Raw genomic sequence first — 20,474 nt, forward strand, 5'->3', positions numbered from 1 at the left:
AGACTCATCAAAAGGGACATTTAGAAATTAAATTTGTAATTTAATTTGGGAAAGAGAGCCTGTGGGTGCAGGGATTTTTATAGTAATCTCATGGGGTGAATGGCCACCTTTAACCATACATTTGGCATCTGTACTCTTGCTTTCTCTCTCTCATCCTTCATTCTTCTCCCTCACTTCTTTTGTTTGTGTTACATCACTTTATCTTACTGCACAATATAAATATATATATATATATATATATATATATATATATATATATATATATATATATATATATATATATATATATATATATATATATATATATATATATATATATATTCCCTAATGTCTGTTTCTTCTCCAGCCTTACATCCTGCCTGAGGAGCTGCAGAGGGAGCTGCCACCAGACCAGGCAGAATACTGTATTCAGCGCATGCAGCCATACAGTGGACCCAATGCCCCACGCGATGCCCTTGACTACATGTCCTTCTCTACGTCTCTCTATGGCGAAAGTGACCTGTAGACCCCCAGACCCAGCTTGATGTCACCTCCCACCACCACCACCACCGTGCCAGAGGGAGGTGAAGCAGTTTTTTCAGATGACACTAGTTTGACTTGAACACAAATTAATTTCTGTGCCATCTGATGTCTGAGGCCACCCAGCACATGGATCATGATGCCTCAGCCAACTGGAAGCTGCTCCACCATGGTGGTGGTGGTGCTGGTGGTGGTGACCAAGGCTATGTATCACTATTTCATTAAATTAATTCATCATAAACTTAAAGAGAAGCTTCAGCATCCTACAGTTTGACAACACCTGCAGCCCCTCCCACTCCCCCACCTGAGTCCACCTCAAAGGATAGGCTTGTAGGAGTCTTCTCTTCTTTTTTTAGAGAAGAAAACATTTTTTTTACCTCAATACATTAGTATGAGGAATGAAAAAGAAAGAAGCTTTTTTCTCTAATTTAAGTCAGAAGTGAATGAGATTTGATAGGCATTTTATTTGTTTGGAGATGATCCAAACCTAAAAAACTGGGGGATCTTTTCTGTCAGTGGGGATTTTGGGGGTTACCACTCAGTATTGGTGCCGTGCTGAATTCTGCACAAAGGAAGAAAATCACCATGTGGACCGGGTAGTTGCGGCAGCGAACGAACTTTGAAAATAACGATTACCCCTTTATGTTCAGATTTTTCTTCTTGGTGCTTCAAGGGTGTGGAGGGTGGGGGGTGGAGGGCAAGAACAACTCTCCAGCATATGCCAGCTCTGCCCCCGACTCTGCCTCCCTCAACTTTCTATCTCTAGGCTGGGTACACGAATTTCCCCCAGCACCAACTCCCCTCTTCCCCTTCTACACATACATACACACGTACGAACACTGCCGCCTGAAGTGCCTCTTTCCCTCTCCCTCCCATGTGTGTCTACCCTTCCTGTGTCTGTCTGTCCCTCTGTACATTGTCTGACTGGCACATGAACCTGCCAGAAAGCTTGCCACACTGCACCTCACTATGCAGCCACAGAAGTAAATCATCTTCCAATACAAGATATTGGAGTGAAGATAAATTATATCCTATAACTTAAAAATGACAACCTTTGACCATTATAAACCATCACTGTATTCACTGAGCTGAGCAATGCCTCATGATGAATGTAAGTTATACTTTTAACTGTAATTTTGTCATCAAATAAGAAGGCAAATTGGCTACCACTTCTAAGACATGAGGCTGTATGCAAAAAATTTATCATCTCCCTGTGGCAGCAGCAGAGGTGTGCATTGGTGTGGCAAGGCACTGAAGGGCCATGTGCTGTCATGGTGTAACCCAGGAATCTAGTCTGTGACGCTGTGGCCGCCTGTAAGCTGCTTCCTCTGTAAATACAATTGTGTACTATCCTTCCTTCCTTCTGCTAATTTAATTTGTCATAGGGCATGTGATGTGTATATTGCCACTATATCTTATGTTTGCTCCACTGCTATTTGATTTTTGTATAATACACCCACAATTCTGCCTCTATGTTGGAATTTCATTAAAAAATTTTGCCGACAACAGAGGAAGCTCTGCCAGCTTCCTCTGTTGAACATATGTTGCGCCTTATTTGTGCAAGCGCCTGTAGGCACACTGCGATCTTGCAGTATCTTGCGTCCATTTCTTGGTAAATCCACTGTAATTACCGTGTTTATTTATTGTTAATGGCAACAATTGATGGCTAGGAACGCAATGACGGGCTAATTATTATTTTTTAATGTCAAACTACGAAATCTTGTACTTGTTCCTGTGAGACCAACTAAATAAACATTACTAAATAACTAGCATTTTCTTTATCCACTGATGGGGCATAGTGAATGTTGAAAACAATGTGTTTATAGGAGTGAGACTAGAAAGGGAAAGATGAAAGTTGGGTGTAATGTGCATGTGAAAAGAAGATAAGTGGGAAGGGTGAGTGGGAGATCATGTGTATAGAGGAAAAGCAAGAGCCTATTTTGGTGAGTCCACAAGCAGGGTGTGTTGGAATAAGACCAGGACAACAGTTGAAAGCAGAGTTTGAATGTGAATTGTGGATGTTTGTGATGGCATACTGGCCCACTAGCAGGATGGATGGTGATAAATTCGAGTTTTGGGATCAATGATAAAGGTATTGCTGAAGACCTTAAATGTCAGACCTTGGAATTTATTGCAAGTTAAAGTGTGTACAGTAAGCACAGAAGAAAAGAAAATTAATTGTTTAGATACACAATGAATGAAAAATGGTGATAGTAAAGTCATGAGACAAGAAAGGTAAGGTAGAAACTATTGTAGCAGGGCTGAAACAGATTAGAGTGAGATGGACTGTAGTAGCATGTCTGTTTGCAGGTAACACTTACTAGCAGACTGAAATGCAGTGTGTAGTAGATAATTTCTAGAGGGTGTAGAAACTAAAAATTAATGCTAGGAAAAGTAAGGTGATAGCATTTTAAGAGAAGAGAATCAAATGTGTCAGCTGTAAGAAGGTGTGAGGTGATGGTTATGGGAGAAGAGAGAAATGGAAGTGGCGTGTGAATTTTAGTACAGTAAAATCACTCTTATCCGGCATCAACGGGACCGTCGACATGCCGGATACCAGAAGCTGCCGGATACCTGAATAGAAGTGAAATTATATCCACAATCACCACCCTACACTCACGCATCTTATCATAACAAAGATCAGCTGATCGCCGTGCCGCGCGTCGCTACCCGCCCTGCCACAACACGCTTCCTCTTTTCTACAACTTTAGGCATGATGAAGGCGTCAGGCGATAAACAGTGCACACGCGGGACTGAGTCACTGAGTAAACACAGTGCAGTGGGCCGCGGGTGGCGCGAAGCAGTGCGCTTTGGTGGCGAGGGGGCAAAGTATGCCTCGCGCGGGAATTTTAATCGATTTTATGAGTACACATTGATTTTTTTTATTGATTTTAGGGCTCGGGGAAAAATGTGCCGGATACTTGAAGCTGCCGGATACTCGAATGCCGGATGAGAGGGATTTTACTGTAGTTTACCTTATGAGGTGGTCAACGTTGGGAGTATTGGTTGAGACTGCAAATTTACCCATGGTTGGGTAAATATGGCGAGATAGACAGAGACAAGAAAGATGGTTGTGAAATGCATGCAGTTCATTGGATCACCTACAAGAGTCATGAAAAAGAGAAACGCGTCTATGTATGTATGTAGAGAGATTTAAGGTGATATTGTTCTCCTGCTAATATTGACATTCACTTCATGCACACATACGCGTACACATTTCTTAAATTCAATATGGTGACTCAGACACCAGCCTTGGAGTCCCAGTCTGGGGAGGAGACCACAAATGTCCCCAGGTTGGACAGCTCTTCTTCTGGCATCGACCTGAGTGTCTCGACACCAATACATCGATACAAATGGAAGAAATTGCTCCACAGTTTAAATTATCACAAGTTAGAAAAATTCAAACTCTAACATTACCCGCCAGGAAATAACGGGAAAGAATCTCCAAAGTCTCCCGTTGGTATTCCTTGACCAAACCTCGCACTTCCCTCACTCAAAGGCTTGTAATCCTAATCTCAGCTTAATTAGAGACACTCAGCTGGAAGCCAATCCCCTCACGCCCTCTAGAGCAGCGCTTCCTAATCTTTCCGCACCTCAGCATCCCTGTAATCAGGATGCACTCCAGCATCCCTAAACTCTGGCTAACATCTGGTTACATTGATTACTGTTGCATAACAATTGGAAACTCGGTTTATCAATTAAGAAAAAAAATGTACAACCCTCCCTTCGATTATTTTGTATCACTTGCGAGGAAGTTTGACATTGTACCGCAATATATTAAACAGCATTTTCTAACATTCCCAAAATCAATCTTAGCGCCCCTGGAAGTGTTAGCATCTCCAGGTTAAGAAACAATGTTCTAGAGGGTTATTATTCAACACTCTCATCATGATTTCCTGACGTATATCAAATTCCGCCTAAAGTGTCCCAAGTCAATGGAATGCTCACCTGATGCATTACGTGAGGCCAACACCACGCAAAATGGCGCTCTCCACACGTTGTCCGGTCACTGTCCAGTCTTCTTTAACTCCTCTACTCTCACTCCTACCCAGTTATTAAGCTTTCACTCACCTTTCTTTTATACTGAAGCACAGGCAGCACTTGCAGAACCACACTTTAAGAAGAGTCCCTTCGAGAGAGGGAGAGGGAACGCTGAGGCCACTCTACCGCCTTCACCGCATTCACTGCCACGTCACCAGCTCGAGACATTCCCTGAACCTCAAGGCTACAAATTTCGAACCGCGCTTCGGTTCCTTGGTTATTGCCGGGATTACGTCACATTTAGCTGATAAGAACTAAATATAAAAATAAAAAAAATAAAAAAAATATGTATTCTTTTTTTTACTCTATAGAAAGGAATCACTTAATAAACATAAATAATAATATCAACTTAATATTTGCAAGAGGATAGCAAAATGTCTCGATTGTGAGGTCCAAGGCTGAGCAGTGGTTTCATAATATTAGGAACACGGCATTAATGAGGCAGTTATTACTTACTGTAAAGCACAAGTATCCCTAATTTACTTCTTAAGGGAAAAATGTGTAAAATGTTTGGATGATTCCTGAAGGAACTATGTATAAATTCCTTAACGATTTCTGAGAGAGAGAGAGAGAGAGAGAGAGAGAGAGAGAGAGAGAGAGAGAGAGAGAGAGAGAGAGAGAGAGAGAGAGAGAGAGAGAGATTCCCAATTGATTGTTCTCCATAAATATTTAATGACTGGTGTGTTTCGAAAGATGTATAATGACTACCAGTGATCCAACGCTGTGAACTATATGAGTAACGGTGAAAACGCCTTGATCAGTTTTCACACACGAGGTGAAATAATGTGCCAATCTCGTAATACTACTGTAACGATACAAATTTTTTTTTTCTTTAAATGGGTCAGATTTACCCTAATTTTCTGTACTATTATTCATTGCATGAAAATAATCTTAGCCATGTGGAATAAGTAAATCCTTACAAAAGGAGAGAGAGAGAGAGAGAGAGAGAGAGAGAGAGAGAGAGAGAGAGAGAGAGAGCTGGAAAGGTAAGAAAAACAAAACAAAACAATATCAAGAGCATACAGTTCATTTTAAAATGTATGAAATTTTTCTGTAAACATTCACCTTTTTGACATACGATGACCACACTGACATTACTTACTCATAATATGCACGTCCATCTCTTTCCTGCAGTATACAGACTATATAATGATCTACATTCCTTATATTACAGGGAATTTCTTTGTACATTGCGTAAAAATGTTTAATTTTAAAATGTAAGAACACCCACGGAATCTAACCTAACCTAACCTACATGATCTATCGCTGGGATGCTGGAACCTGGAATTCTCACACGCCACAAGACGCACAGCCGCTGGAAATAACCTCCCAGATGAAGTCTATTGGAATATAATACGTTTTTGTTAGTTTCGGAGTTCCATTTACAAAAGTATTCGTGATTTTCTCCACATGACATTTTGCTTAAATTAGATACCTCAGACATGCAACTTAGAGGAAATATTATTCATACATGAAGCCGAAAGAAATGCAGACAATCTTGGCTATGAAATTACAGTAGCTACAGGAGGAAAACACGCTAATCCAGTCGATTCGCTAGAACAAAACACATATTACTTTCAAACACATATGCGTAAAGCAAAATACAAACATAATCATAGATAATATTTTATATATATATATATATATATATATATATATATATATATATATATATATATATATATATATATATATATATATATATATATATATATATATATATATATATATATATATATATATATAAGTAAGGTTGCTCCAAGATAACGGATAATGATAAATACACAGTGGATTACACACACACACACACACACACACACACACACACACACACACACACACACACACTCTCTCTCTCTCTCTCTCTCTCTCTCTCTCTCTCTCTCTCTCTCTCTCTCTCTCTCTCTCTCTCGTAATGTGGAGAATGGAGAATCTGGTGTAAGGCGAACATGTCAATAATGGTCGTATTTATAATTTTTTCTCCATCAAAATAATAATGGCTACTGGGGGGAGGCGTGATGAATGCAGTACTGATACATTGGCACGATACTCAAGGCTGACCGAAATCCATGAAGCCATCCGTGGTGGTGGCTGGAATAGTAACGAGTCACGTGCCATCCAGTATTGTGTCCTGTCAAGAGTCTGTCCATCAGTATTCTGAAATACGAGACATTACAGTGACAGGTTCTGGCAACATTGATTTACCTTTGAATATCTTTCTTTTTTACAAATCGCGTCCACAGACCAGAAGCGTTTTGTTAGCATGAACTTGATGTGCATTAAGTACATCGTGAGTGTGATGGTGCGAGTCTGGGTGGGTGCCGAGGTGATGGCGTCATTCTGATTAGAAACAAACGAATTAAAGAATCTGACTTACAACGGGTGCATTTAAGCACAACTCTTACGGACAGACATTACGAGCACCAACTCCCCACCTTTCCTCGAGACACCGACATCCACGTGAAGGGTTTACGATAAAAGTGTATGGATACAATGTAACTTGAAAGCTGCTAATGTAGTTGTTCCTGTAAGTTAGCGCCAGACTTGCTAGACTCACAGTTCTGAAATATATAAGAGAATTTATACCTGCAGGCGTTCTCAACAAATGTGCGATTCTTTGTGGTGACAGATCCGCACCAACTAAGCAGCCCTTGCTGATGAGCTGCACTCAGGATGCTCCCACAAGCGAATTCGTGTATATATAAAGTTCATGTTACTGTAAGTCAATCACATCTTGTTACGTGACACAGCAGTGATCGTACAGACTGTGAAGCAAATACTGAAAACATGTGCCTCCGGAATAATTTGCGCCAAGAAGACTACGGATATGTGGCATCGTTATCAGTATGAGGCAATGTGTACATCGCCAGCATGTTTTTGACTTGTTCACATGAATCTACTAATCACACAGTTTACCATGAGGTGCCTTAACTAATCATCACAAAGGCCAAGTATCCCTGAAACATTATATCCAACAACACGCATCGTCATGTCCACATCGAGTGACCGCTGGCATGAAAATGCCGTTCAAGTGTAATATGATGGTGCAGTACAGTACTTATCGTTATCTACATCAAGTCAACTACAAATTTTACAATATATATATATATATATATATATATATATATATATATATATATATATATATATATATATATATATATATATATATATATATATATATATATATATATATATATATAGTGCACACACACACACACACACACACACACACACACACACCTTACATTCCTGTCAGCAAGGTACAGTCTGCGGCTCCCTTACTTTCTGTGCGAGTCTATGAAGAAACGGCAACTTGCACATACGAAATTTTGAGTTGTATTTGAATAAATCAGGTGAGGTGGGTAGCTCTTCCTTGCCGACAGACTGCCTGGGTGAGGCGCACCAAGTGACAGGCATCAGTCTGCGTCGTAGGAGTTGGAATCTCAAAGCACCAGGTAGTGAGCTCCAGCATTTGCTGTAGGCTTAGGGAAATAATTGCAGGAAAAACAGCACCAAGCCTGCCATACACCATACACAGCAGTTCATATAGAAACCTAACCTGGTGCATTCCTGCTGCAGGCTGTCCCACCGCAACATGTTTACGTCTTCACTTTATTCATGTGGCTTCTTCTCACGTAAAAAAAAAAAAAAAATCATAAATCCACAAATATAGTATTACTAAGAATTTCATAATGAAAGCGTTTTGATTAGTATACGTGAAAAGTGCAACGATTTTTTTTTTCTCCGCACAGCCGGGGTGGCATTAACACCGAGAAGGTAAACGATATACAAGAAATAATATAATGCAATCAGACAAAAGACACTCTTTGTTATAAAAATAAAAATGAAATTATCAAGAATGGTTTACCACACGGCATCGAAATTCAGTCCATATATTTTCTTTTTGTGACTGTATCGAAATAAAAAAAAATCAGTTTCCTTAAAGTGGATTACTGTCGTGTTTTTCTGAGATCAGAGCAAACTTGGTGAAAAGAATAAGATTTTCCTTTCACACACGTGTCAGTACTATAAACGTTTATAATACACTTTTTTTTTTCGGGTGTTTATAGTTCGTTAAAGCGGTTCTGTGGCATAAGATAAATTTTCCTAGAGTGTTGCCAAGATGACCGTGGTGACGCGCGGTGCACTTCCTGGCTCAGCTGGGAGACTTACTCTTCCTTGAGTGCGGGATCTGCCAGCCTCTGATTGTCGCTCCAGCCATCACGCGACTCCGCCACTTCTCACTGCATCATAACGCTTGTCCTTTCTTTCAAACGAATAAATGAATAAATCATAATTGTGTACACTAAAACCCTAGTGACTATCAATAACCTAATCATATTTGAAAACACCTGGTGGTTATAACATGCAGGCCGGATTTTCACACATATTAACCACTTAGATGGATTAAAACAGTAACATTACAAATATAGTTTGCTCTGTGTTATGTGCAACATTTCTGCTTTATCTACAATGTCCTTCATGGCACAAGGGGAGGAGGAGGAAGGAATGGAGAGGAAAACAGGGAGGGAAACACAGATCTTACAAATTGGAACATCAATACACAGAAAGAGAGAGAGAGAGAGAGAGAGAGAGAGAGAGAGAGAGAGAGAGAGAGAGAGAGAGAGAGAGAGAGAGAGAGAGAGAGAGAGAGAGCGCCCTACACCTGCTTCTTCTCCTCCGGCAAGTAAGCGCTCCAGTAAGCCATGTTGAACAGCGCGAAAACAAGAGGGAAGGTGATCCGCGCGATCACGTCGATTCGCTTGCTGCGTGTCGGGAACTTTGATAGCCACAACTTGATGCAGTTCCCAGTGGAGGAGCGGCCGGGGGAACGCGCCAGGTGCACTTCACAGGCCCCGGGAGCCGCGCCCCCTTCACGGAACGACCCTACAAGCGGCCTCTGTGAAGGGAAAGGTGGAGAGAGACGGAGTCAGGCTAGTCAGGTGAAGAGGAATTTAACCCTTTAATCTCTAACGGTAATATAACACTTAAAAACCCTAGACGATCCTACTGAAGAAGATATGACTTACGGCTAAGTCATATTTGAACTATTTGATCTCTCTTTTATTTATTGCATATTATATTTTAAATTTATTGTCATATTTAATTGCATATTATACTCTAAATTTACAGCAGATCGTATGATTAAGACTGAGAAGCCATAACAGCATAAGGGTTAAGGAGGTGGCCAGGGTAATATTCACGTCCTATCCACGCCCTTGCCAGCATCATGCCAGGTGTTAATTTCTATCAAGCTATGTAAGAATAGAGGGATTGGCAGACGGTGAAAATTAATGACTGTTTTGGCATAACAATGAGTGAAGAGCTGACTGACAAGTTCACTCTACCTTCACCCTGACGGGAACTCACCATGGCGAAAGTAGGGACGCCGTTTTCCATCTGGGGAAGAAAATACAAGATGAGAGAACTGTGCTCCTTACTTCCTGAAAGATGTTCTTATCAAATCATCAATGCTATTTGCATCAGATATGCACGTGTACGCACACACACACACACACACACACACACACACACACACACACAGAGAGAGAGAGAGAGAGAGAGAGAGAGAGAGAGAGAGAGAGAGAGAGAGAGAGAGAGAGAGAGAGAGAGAGAGAGAGAGAGAGAGAGAGAGAGAGAGAGAGAGAGAGAGAGAGAGAGAGAGAGAGAGACCCACCCTTTCTCTCACAAAGCTGTGGTACTCGTCTTCAGGAGAGCCACGCCTGCCCGAATAGTAGTGGTGGTGGTGGAGGTGACGACTGTGGTGATGAGAAGGGGAGGACGAGGAGGACGGGTGGTGGAGGAGATCATCCAGAGGGGGAGGTGGGGGCGCGGATGGCAAGGGGCCGCACACTCCCCCCTCAGCCCTCGTCCCCTGCAGCAGCTCGGGGTCCCAGCGGCGCCGGTGAAGCTGCTGCTGCTTGTTCATCTTCTCCCGCTGTAGGTCTGAGCGGCACGCGTAGTTGACCAGTGCGAACTCCAGCAGCGCGCCGAACACGAAGGTGAGGCAGACACCCGTCCAAATGTCGATAGCCTGCAGGTGTCAGTCAGTTAGGTATTTAATTTCTCTCTCTCTCTCTCTCTCTCTCTCTCTCTCTCTCTCTCTCTCTCTCTCTCTCTCTCTCTGAGGATCATATTTTGAAACACTTCTGCGCCGCATCTCCAGTATTTCAAAAGGCTCTAGTTGAAGCTACATGGATTTTGAAGTGTTTTTATGGTTTTATTGACATATTAACACGACTTCTTGATCATTATAGGTAGAAACACTCTTGAGAGCCTGACTAATCATCTCTCTGGCCTTTAAAAAAACAGTCGTGGTGAGAAAGCAAAGCGTTTATGAATACGGGCCTAAGACCATCCCACGCCTTCAAATGTCTGTGCAAGAGAGCGTAGGTACCCACCTAGGACACGCTGTCTCTGCCACACCTACGCTGCTGCTGTCACTCCCTCACTTGTATCCAAAACATAAATTTAGCGGTTTTTTTTTTTTTTTCTGGGTGGAAGGATTGATTGAGTGTAATGCGCACAAGCTACTGGAATGTAAGCCTTCAGAGGGAGTAGTTTCACAAGAACATTATACCATCGCAAACTAAAAGATAATCATCGCTAATGATTGTCCTTGGAACTCCCGCCTGTGTGTGTGTGTGTGTGTGTGTGTGTGTGTGTGTGTGTGTGTGTGTGTGTGTGTGTGTGAGAGAGAGAGAGAGAGAGAGAGAGAGAGAGAGAGAGAGAGAGAGAGAGAGAGAGAGAGAGAGAGAGAGAGAGAGAGAGAGAGAGAGAGAGAGAGAGAGAGAGAGAGAGAGAGAGAGAGAGACTATTCATTATCGTGAATCTGATATGGCTCCAATCAAATGGTTGTCAAGGGATAATTAATAAGTGATCGATGATGTACTTAACGTTCGGCGCAGCGACAACCAGGCTGACGTGGAGATGTCACTGCCTTAAAATATATTACTAAATATATATATATATATATATATATATATATATATATATATATATATATATATATATATATATATATATATATATATATATATATATATATATATATATATATATATCAAATTAAAATATTACCATAAAAAAATGTAAGGCACCAAATTCTGCAAGAAAGTATCTTTCTACTCGAATGAAGTCAGAAATTATCTTAGTGTACATCAATACAAAAAGTATGGTAAAGTACTGGAATGAGCGTAAACACAATATTTCCCGCGCCGCACTTGTTGTGGTTGCCTCACTCAGCACGAGGGCGGCACGTCTCCACTACATTACTAAAGTTAACCCCAATAAATACTGTCAAAGTCTCACATTTCGGAATTTATTATCAAGTTCCTTGATAATAGATATTTTCATTTTGAAAGTAACATTTAATAAAAATATCACAGATCATTAAACCTAATGTTAAAAAGTTATCTTTAACTCAAGGTGAGTAAGAATGTCCCGAAACACGAATAAGCAAACACATAAAATGTGGAAGCTTCTACTGTGAGTATAGTGAAGTTCTCAAGAGACATGGTGTTGAAAAGTCTTTTATTCATTATTCTGAACACTGCAGATGAGCAAAAATGAGACGCTAACCTTGGTGTAGGACACTGGCGGGAGGGACTGGTTGATGCCCGCGTTCTGGGTGGACATGGTGAGTAGCGTGGTGACGCCCAGGGCCACTCGTGCAGGCACGGCGTATTGGTCCAGCCAGAAGGACACCCAGGACACGATCACCAGCATGCAGCACGGGATGTAGTACTGGATCAGGTAGTACGAGAACTCGCGCTTGAAGAACAAGTTCACCTTCAGACAGCTGTACTCACCTGCCGGGAAAGAGACAATAAATTGTAATTCTCTCTCTCTCTCTCTCTCTCTCTCTCTCTCTCTCTCTCTCTCTCTCTCTCTCTCTCTCTCTCTCTCTCTCTCTCTCTCGTGTTTCTCCCATCACGTGACTTTCTCAGCATCGGTATTATATTCCACCAGACATCCAGTGGTGGAGGAGGGCACTTATGTTCCAAGGGAGCCACATGATCTAAGAGAGTCATCTATTGATTCCAAACTCAAGAGCGCCGCTTCACGGGAAGGTTGCCGCTACCTGTTCCCATGACGCCGCTTATTCTCTGGACTTTTTTCCTAAGGCATCGCACTCACGTTTATGGAAGTGAAAATAAAAAAAAAAAAAAGTCATAAGTGAGTTGTTCTCTGATATATCCGTTTTAAGTCATCTATTACTCAGTCAGTATTATGGCGTCCTCTGTATGTAAAATTACGTCGTCGCCATTACAAAGGACAGCGTAATGTATACTCTTAATCATAAAGAACACATTCTGCATCTCCCTGTAGTGAGAGGAAGCCTTGGCGACGTGGCTGGAAGAATACTGTCACAGTATTTCCGACCCATTGTGGAGGTGACTGAGCGGTGCACTGGGACCTCCTTCCTCCGTGTTTTTATTGCTGCGATTGCAAGTTGCAATTCTCTTCAATATTTTTCCTTGACAGTCACCATAACGTTAAACTGAACTCTGTTATAATGAAGACGAGCCATATCTCATGCCATGGTATGTAATATTAACTATACTCGAGTTCACAACTCTACAAATTACATTCTGCTACAGATAATAACAGTGCAAGAAAAATATAAAAGAGAGCATTATTTAGCTTCAGGTCTTACCTGCATTAACACACCACGCCACTGTGGCTGTTAGTGATGCCCAAGGAAAGCAGGAAGCCACGCAACAGTTAATTCAACATTGCATCAACAACATTAAGAATTAAATATGAAAGTAATACCAACAAAAATTACACTATTATTACAATTTGAAGAAAAAAAATGTAATGGCTACAATGAAGACTGTCCTGCTTTATAAAACTGAACGCGGAAAATAAATCGATAAACAAAAGACAACAGATGGTCATGTTAATTAAAACCTTCAGTAACCCCAAGATGCCGTGATGATGACCTCACCTGATGACAAGAGAGCGTTTCAGTGAATCAGCAAGTGCAAAACGTTTGATAATAACTAACCGGACGGCAGTAACTCAGTTTCTCTATAGTCGTGGTCAGAAGAGGGCTAACTTGCCGCACACACTTCCACTGCTTTGCGTTTTCCCTCCATCTGAAGTCCTCTGGTGAGCTGACAATCTCCTTACACAGCCTGATAACTACGGACCATATTCTGAAATGTTTCTGCGCCACACCCTGACTACTCTCAAAAGGCTTTAGCAGTTGAAGTTACACGAGCTTTTAAGGGTGTTTTTCGGCTCTAATGGCAGATTAACAAGATTTCTATATTTTTAACAAGATAAACGCTCTTGAGAAAACGTCTAATAATTATCTCCGTGGCCTTTGAAAATAGTCGTGGTGAGAGAGCAGACAGTTTCAGAATACACACCCAAGAGACTGTCAGTGGATCAAAGGACTTCGGGTGAGGGAACACGCTAAACACAGTGGAAGAAAGTGCGGCAGGTTTGTCCATTTCCGAGAACGAGTGTACCACTAGTCTAGAAGCAACGGTGGTCGGGGACGCGGCGGTCACACGGCCTCGTGCACACCAAGGACGGTAAATGAGTCTCTAGTTTCCTTGGTTCAGAGTCACAGTGCTGCCATCACTCACTCTATACTCGCACAGTCATTTCATGCAGAAGGGGACATGTGAAAACCACTTGGCCCGCTCGTCTTTGCATGACTTTAAAAAAATCAACAAAGCGTCTTTGTCTGTGGTCCCTTCGTGTCTTAAAAACTGGTACTAGAGACGAAGACGGAGGGCTGAACACTTCCTTAACAACTTTATGTATTCCATGCGAGAAAGGAAAGGATGGATATTACTATTCCTTTATTTTCTGCTATTTTGTTTATTTTTGGATGAGATGAATGAAAGTGTTACTACAACAACAACAACAGTAACAAGAAACATCATTATTATCATCATCATCAGTAGTAGTAGTAGGTAGTAGTAGTAGTAGTAGTAGTGGTAGTAGTAGTAGTAATAAATTATACTACTACTATTACTACTACTACTACTACTACTACTACTACGAGTTGTCATAAGTTATCGTGAAGTGTTCTGTGTTGTTTCACCATTCTTCCCCCTCCAGGTGCCAACTCTGCACAGGGGCTTTGTATAGAGTGCAGCTCCCATATATGGAGGTCATTCCATTCACAAAATTTAATTAAAAAGGGTGGAATCACAAACGTTTCTCCTCACCAACACCCTTCTTTATCCGTCAGCCTTCACTCTCTCCCTCACCGCTGCAGTGTTAGATTTACTGCTATCTTCTACCGTTATTTCCATGGTTACTACTCTGAGCTTGCCAAGTGCTAAATGAAACTTTTTTTTTCATCATAATTACCATTACCACTGTGAGCATTTTCAACTGAATTAGCAATTAACTAATGCAATTAAGAATCCCCACCAAAAAAAAAAAAAAATATCTACGATTTCTGACTTATGCTTTAATTATCTAGTAGCTGTATTGTTGGGAAGGAATTTTATCTCTTATTTATTTTTCATCTGATATGGTGCAGTAAATAGGCAACCCAGTAGCGCAATACGGTAGCACCAAACACCTGTGTTCACTGCTTCCACTGACAAGTCATCACATCAGGCATGAGGTGCAGGTCAAGACAGCGCCGAGCCGGTACGCTATTGATCTACCTCAGCTGATGGTCGCAACACTCGGCCTCCAATGAGCGGGCTGCCCTGATGAGGCTCGGATTCAGTTTTTGGACAGGCTTCTGTAATGGAATGAACGACACACCAATCATCCTGTTAATTAAAGACGCGCCCCACCACTGAGCGAACGGCTGAATGATTTGTTTCTTCCAATACTGGGTTACTGGATCGCTGTTCACTGGTTTACTCAGCGACTAAGACACTCTGGGTCCTCACAATAAGGAAATTAACGAAACTTCTCAAGTGTGTGACTTGTTATCATTTCATTGTGGCTGTGATGCTCACTGTCCAGCTATCAGGTGCCACGCCCGCAACTTTCTCAAGTGTCTCGCTGCCAGCTACGTGTTGCCGGATAGAAGCCTTCCTGTTGCCTCGGGGCGTGAGCCAGGGCAGCGTGACGCACGTTTACCAGTCTTCATCACTTAACCCCTGAACGCTGTAGCTTTTCCTTGAATTTAATAAAGGTATCTCTAAAAAGTTTAGAGCATACTTTCCAAAGACACCACTGATAGTATAAGGGGTGATGGTGTAATTGAAATCTTTAAATACCTACATTTATATTTCTGTATAGTAGGAGTCAAATAGTCACTCAAAAAACGGGTAACATTACGTCATTACAGGATTAAAAGAGACAACTGCTTCCTTTTCTATGTGTCAAAACGAAGCTTCGCAGTGATTACGTCTCGAGTCGATTGGTGTTTGCTCAATAGCACTTCTCTCTTTTACATATACTAACGCTCCGCTAATGACCGCGTGTTCTCTCCTCTGCCGTTTATAACATTCCTGGAAATCGCATCTATAAATTGACTGGTCACTGCACATTTTGACTATCCACTCTGTACATTTGAAGACCATATTCTGAAACACTTCTGCGCCGTATCCCCACTACATTCAAAAGGTTTTTAAGGTTGTTTTCATGGTTCAAGTGACAGATTAACAAGATTTCTGTTTTTAATAAGACGAGGAACACTCTTGAAAAGCCGGTTAATCATCCTTGTGGCCTTTGAAAATAGTCGTGGTGAGAGAGCAAAGCATTTCAGAATACGAATATCAGTTTGTCTTTCAAGGCACTGCTATCCTGGCACCTGCGGCGGCCTCACCTGTGTTTGTCTTACTGTTGCAATACTTGGGCACCACTTCCTTGAGGGTGAAACGAGGCAGGTGAAGGTTCTTGTTCACCTGAATAGGATCCTTATCTTCCCATTTGAAGACCAGATCCTCGGTGGTCCAGCCGTCTGTGAGAGAGAGAGAGAGAGAGAGAGAGAGAGAGAGAGAGAGAGAGAGAGAGAGAGAGAGAGAGAGAGAGAGATCGGATTTTGACGTCGATATTTAGTTGAAAACACGATGCATGTATTGGTCAATGGAAATACATCTAGTTTACAGATGATCACTCACACACACACACACACACACACACACACACACAATTGTCCCATACCTATCATTACAAATATTCTAAACAATTGCCAGCTGTCTACGGACATGATACCATGACATACGATGTGGTAATTTTGCCATCTCTAGGCTAAAACTATGTAATTTTCTTAAACAGTTTCATTTCATGTTCAAATTAGACTGAGCTTTACAACTAGAATTATCACTAATTATTATTATTATTATTATTATTATTATTATTATTATTATTATTATTATTATCATTATTATTATTGGAGAAGGAGGTGAGAAGAAACAGGTGTTAGGAGATAAGTTTATTCCCGACTAGTTTCGCAGAAAGCTTCTTCAGTTCCCCTGAAGAAGCTTTTTTGCGAAACTAGTCTGGAATAAGCTCGCCTGTGTTTCTTCTCACCTCCTCCATCTTGTCTGAGTGTCTGAACATTATTATTATTATTGTTATTATCATTATTATTATTATTATCATTATTATCATCATCATCATCATTAACTTTCTGAAGAGTTCAAAAGATTATTTACATGGAGACACAAAAAGAAGAGAGAATAAGATATTAATTTTGTCCTCCCTTAGCTAAAGAACTCTTCAAGATTGTAGTGCATAATTAAGCCTTTACATTGCTGAAAGTGATTATGAGAAAAAAAAAGAGTAAAAAGGCTTAATATCATTACGTCACGCTTATATTACGCTCACCTTTATGTAATTATGTAATCCATCCTTATGTAATGACGTGTAATCCCTGCCTTATTACATATCCCTAATAACCTGTGTGTTTATGATCAGCCTCTTACCTTCGCTTATCCTAATGAAACGTCAATCACTATTCTCATTATACCCCCCCCTACTCTCTCTCTCTCTCTCTCTCTCTCTCTCTCTCTCTCTCTCTCTCTCTCTCTCTCTCTCTCTCTCAGTGGGTACCTACACGAGGCCATGAGCAGCTCGCACACTTGGGTATCGAGCGGGTACAGCTTCAGATTCATCGGGCAGGACAGCGTCAGAGAAATCCTGTCAAGGGAGAGAAGAGGTGTGAATGAAGCGGACCGGGCGAGGAGTGTGGGGGGAAGAAGTACAGCTCACATATTCTCTCTCTCTCTCTCTCTCTCTCTCTCTCTCTCTCTCTCTCTCTCTCTCTCTCTCTCTCGAGCAACGCACTTCACCTTCCTTCATTCCGAGGTTAACATTAATATAATGGAGGTGGTGCAATAATCATGTTAGCCACCCCTCCCTCCCCTCCCCGTCACCGTGTCGGCGCCTCCTCCCTCCTGCCACTCCGAGGTGAGTCTCTCCTTTCCATGTAAATGTATGCAAAAGGTAAGTCCCAAAACACCGCCGAAGTTTGGGTAAGTGAATTTGGACACGACTTGAAGTTCTTAAGGTTTCCACCGCAAGGCCTACGGTACGTGTGTGTGTGTGTGTGTGTGTGTGTGTGTGTGTGTGTGACTTTTTTTTCTTTTTCAAGGGTTAATATGAGTAAACGTAAAGGTGAACCAGAGTAACAACATGGAAAGACCCACTGTTATCTATACTAGTTCTAGCAGCACAACTACTGCTACTACTACTGCTGCTGCTACTGCTACTTATACTACTGGAACTATTTCTACTATTATTACTACTACTACTACTACTACTACTACTACTACTTTTACCATTTCAATTACCTCGCCTGTTGTCACTATTGTCACACTCTCCCCAGAAAACAGCAATAAAACTTCAATCACACCCATCTTCCACAGACACACAAGCAATAGAAGTACTAGTCTAGCAATGAACAGTCTGCCTCACTCAGTCCCTATCTTTTCTAACCCCTAACACACCTTCCACTAAAACTATGGCCCAGTTCCACGGTCACCCCTTTTCGTTTGCTACATAACCAACAAAATCACTTCAGCCTTAATCAGATTCCACGGTAAACATTAGCCGCTGCTTTTCGTTTGGGAGCGCACAAAAAGAAAAAGAAAGAAATGGAATTGCTAAGGAACTAGAAGCAATCCCATATTCTTTTCATATGGTATCCAATCAAAACACGCCCCATGTTGGTAAGCTCCCGAACAAATAGGAAGTGGTGTTTTGTTTGGGCAGCTTAACAAGAGTCTGTGGAACGGATTTTATATTTTTTCAAACCCTAAACACACCTTATGCTGTAGAGCACCTCGCCCTCCGGGAAAATCCTGATGTAGGTGTTGGGCAGGATGATGTCGTGGAAGTGGCCGATCTTCTCGTTTTTGAAGAAGAGGTCAGGCATCCAGATCTTGTCCGTCTCCGTCAGGGTAAGGTATTTGATTTTCCCTGCAGGATAGAGAAGAAAAGATGGATTTGAATGAGTGCATCTACTACATCTCGTTTTACAGATATGGCGATGATTCTCTCTCTCTCTCTCTCTCTCTCTCTCTCTCTCTCTCTCTCTCTCTCTCTCTCTCTCTCTCTCTCTCTCTCTCTCTCTCTCTCTCTCTTTCTCTTTCGGGTTTTTTTTACTTCTCCAATCTCGTAAAGTATTTATTTCCGACCTGTTTCCTGTACGGCTTAGGTCGGAGGGAGTGGAGGGTGGGGAGAAAGCCTTCTGCTTTGCTGTCCTTTTCGTCAACTGTCACCTTAGTAGTCCTAGGCCAGGTCACCTCGTGAGGACCGCAAGGTATATTGTGGCCTGTGTATCTATGTAACTCTCTCTCTCTCTCTCTCTCTCTCTCTCTCTCTCTCTCTCTCTCTAACATGGATGTTACGGTAAATTATGAAGACGGTGATGATGATGAGGATGATGATGGCTCTCTCTCTCTCTCTCTCTCTCTCTCTCCATGAAGACTGACGCTGAGGATTATGCAACGTTCGCCTTCTGCCTGGCGTGGGTGTGAGCGATGCGCGAGGCGGCTTATGAACACGCATGCTATCTTTGGTGAGTCTTCATCGTGGCTTTGATACAGCCAAGGCCAAGGACTGAATGTGTATGATGTGTGGGCGATGGAGAGCTACATGGAGAGAGAGAGAGAGAGAGAGAGAGAGAGAGAGAGAGAGAGAGAGAGAGAGAGAGAGAGAGAGAGAGAGAGAGAGAGAGAGAGAGAGAGAGAGAGAGAGATCTACACACAGAGGGTAGATGTTGATAAAACCAGCAACTATCTCCTCCCTTTACTTCGCCTCCGCCTTCTCCTCCTCCTCCTTAATTATCACCTTCACTTCGCATCTTAAAATTAAGTTATACGAAGGTGAAGCACAAGACAGTGGCATCAAGTGGAGTCCGCCATTCAAGGGAGTGAGGGAGTGTGTCGGCTCTCGCATAAGGGAAGACAGACAAAGGAAAAGCAGGAAGGCGTAAGGAGGCATGAGATGAGGAGAGGCCTGTGGGTACTGTAGAGGGAGGCGCTCAGTGAAGTATTGCGTGGAAAACTAGCGGCAGAGTGAGAGTCAAGAGGAGTGAGAGGCAGAGAGGATAAATACTGGACGGTGAGTGAGTGGTGGCAAGAGATGAAAGGCTCTGATTCCAGCTCATCTCCTAAAAATGGGAGGGACAGACGAGGTCTCTCCATGAATCATCAACTGATTGAAGGCGAACACTAAAAAATTTGGGAAGGAGGAAGAGGGGCTCACTGTAGTGGGGGAGGGGGAGGAATGAAAGGCCATTCGGAACGCTACAGCCTCTTGCGGTGTTCTTTTTCTTAACAGCTCAAATCATTCCTTTTCCTCTGTTAATGTTCCTGTCTGGCTGTCCACTCACTCACCGCAATGCAAGGAATAAATTGCCTGGTATTTAAGTTTTCTTCAACATGATCTTCACCCGGAAACATGGCGCCGTGGCGTTCCTGCTCCCAGCGTTCTTCGGTACTTTCATTGACCTTCCCTTCTTCTGAAAA

At 42.0% G+C, this 20,474-nt stretch overlaps 2 protein-coding genes across 6 annotated transcripts in view; one reads left to right on the forward strand and one right to left on the reverse strand.

Moving 5' to 3' along the window:
• The window catches only part of LOC135108357 (alpha-actinin, sarcomeric-like), a 74,116-nt gene extending 71,831 nt beyond the window's left edge, over positions 1 to 2,285 (forward strand). For both annotated transcript variants that reach the window (XM_064019269.1, XM_064019268.1), the window contains exon 17: positions 347 to 2,285. In XM_064019269.1, the coding sequence (XP_063875339.1) occupies positions 347 to 505 (159 nt within the window). In that variant the 3' untranslated portion in view covers positions 506 to 2,285. The remainder of the gene's footprint in view (positions 1 to 346) is intronic.
• A 5,487-nt stretch (positions 2,286 to 7,772) lies between these two features.
• Positions 7,773 to 20,474, reverse strand: part of LOC135108358 (glutamate-gated chloride channel-like) — a 64,320-nt gene continuing 51,618 nt past the window's right edge. For all 4 annotated transcript variants that reach the window (XM_064019273.1, XM_064019272.1, XM_064019270.1 and 1 more), the window contains 7 exons: positions 18,768 to 18,921; positions 17,558 to 17,640; positions 16,325 to 16,459; positions 12,145 to 12,374; positions 10,241 to 10,597; positions 9,934 to 9,963; positions 7,773 to 9,463 (listed from right to left, as the gene is read on the reverse strand). In XM_064019273.1, the coding sequence (XP_063875343.1) occupies positions 9,224 to 9,463; positions 9,934 to 9,963; positions 10,241 to 10,597; positions 12,145 to 12,374; positions 16,325 to 16,459; positions 17,558 to 17,640; positions 18,768 to 18,921 (1,229 nt within the window). In that variant the 3' untranslated portion in view covers positions 7,773 to 9,223. The remainder of the gene's footprint in view (positions 9,464 to 9,933; positions 9,964 to 10,240; positions 10,598 to 12,144; positions 12,375 to 16,324; positions 16,460 to 17,557; positions 17,641 to 18,767; positions 18,922 to 20,474) is intronic.

This window comes from Scylla paramamosain, chromosome 17 (assembly GCF_035594125.1).
Source record: "Scylla paramamosain isolate STU-SP2022 chromosome 17, ASM3559412v1, whole genome shotgun sequence".
NCBI lineage: Eukaryota > Metazoa > Arthropoda > Malacostraca > Decapoda > Portunidae > Scylla > Scylla paramamosain.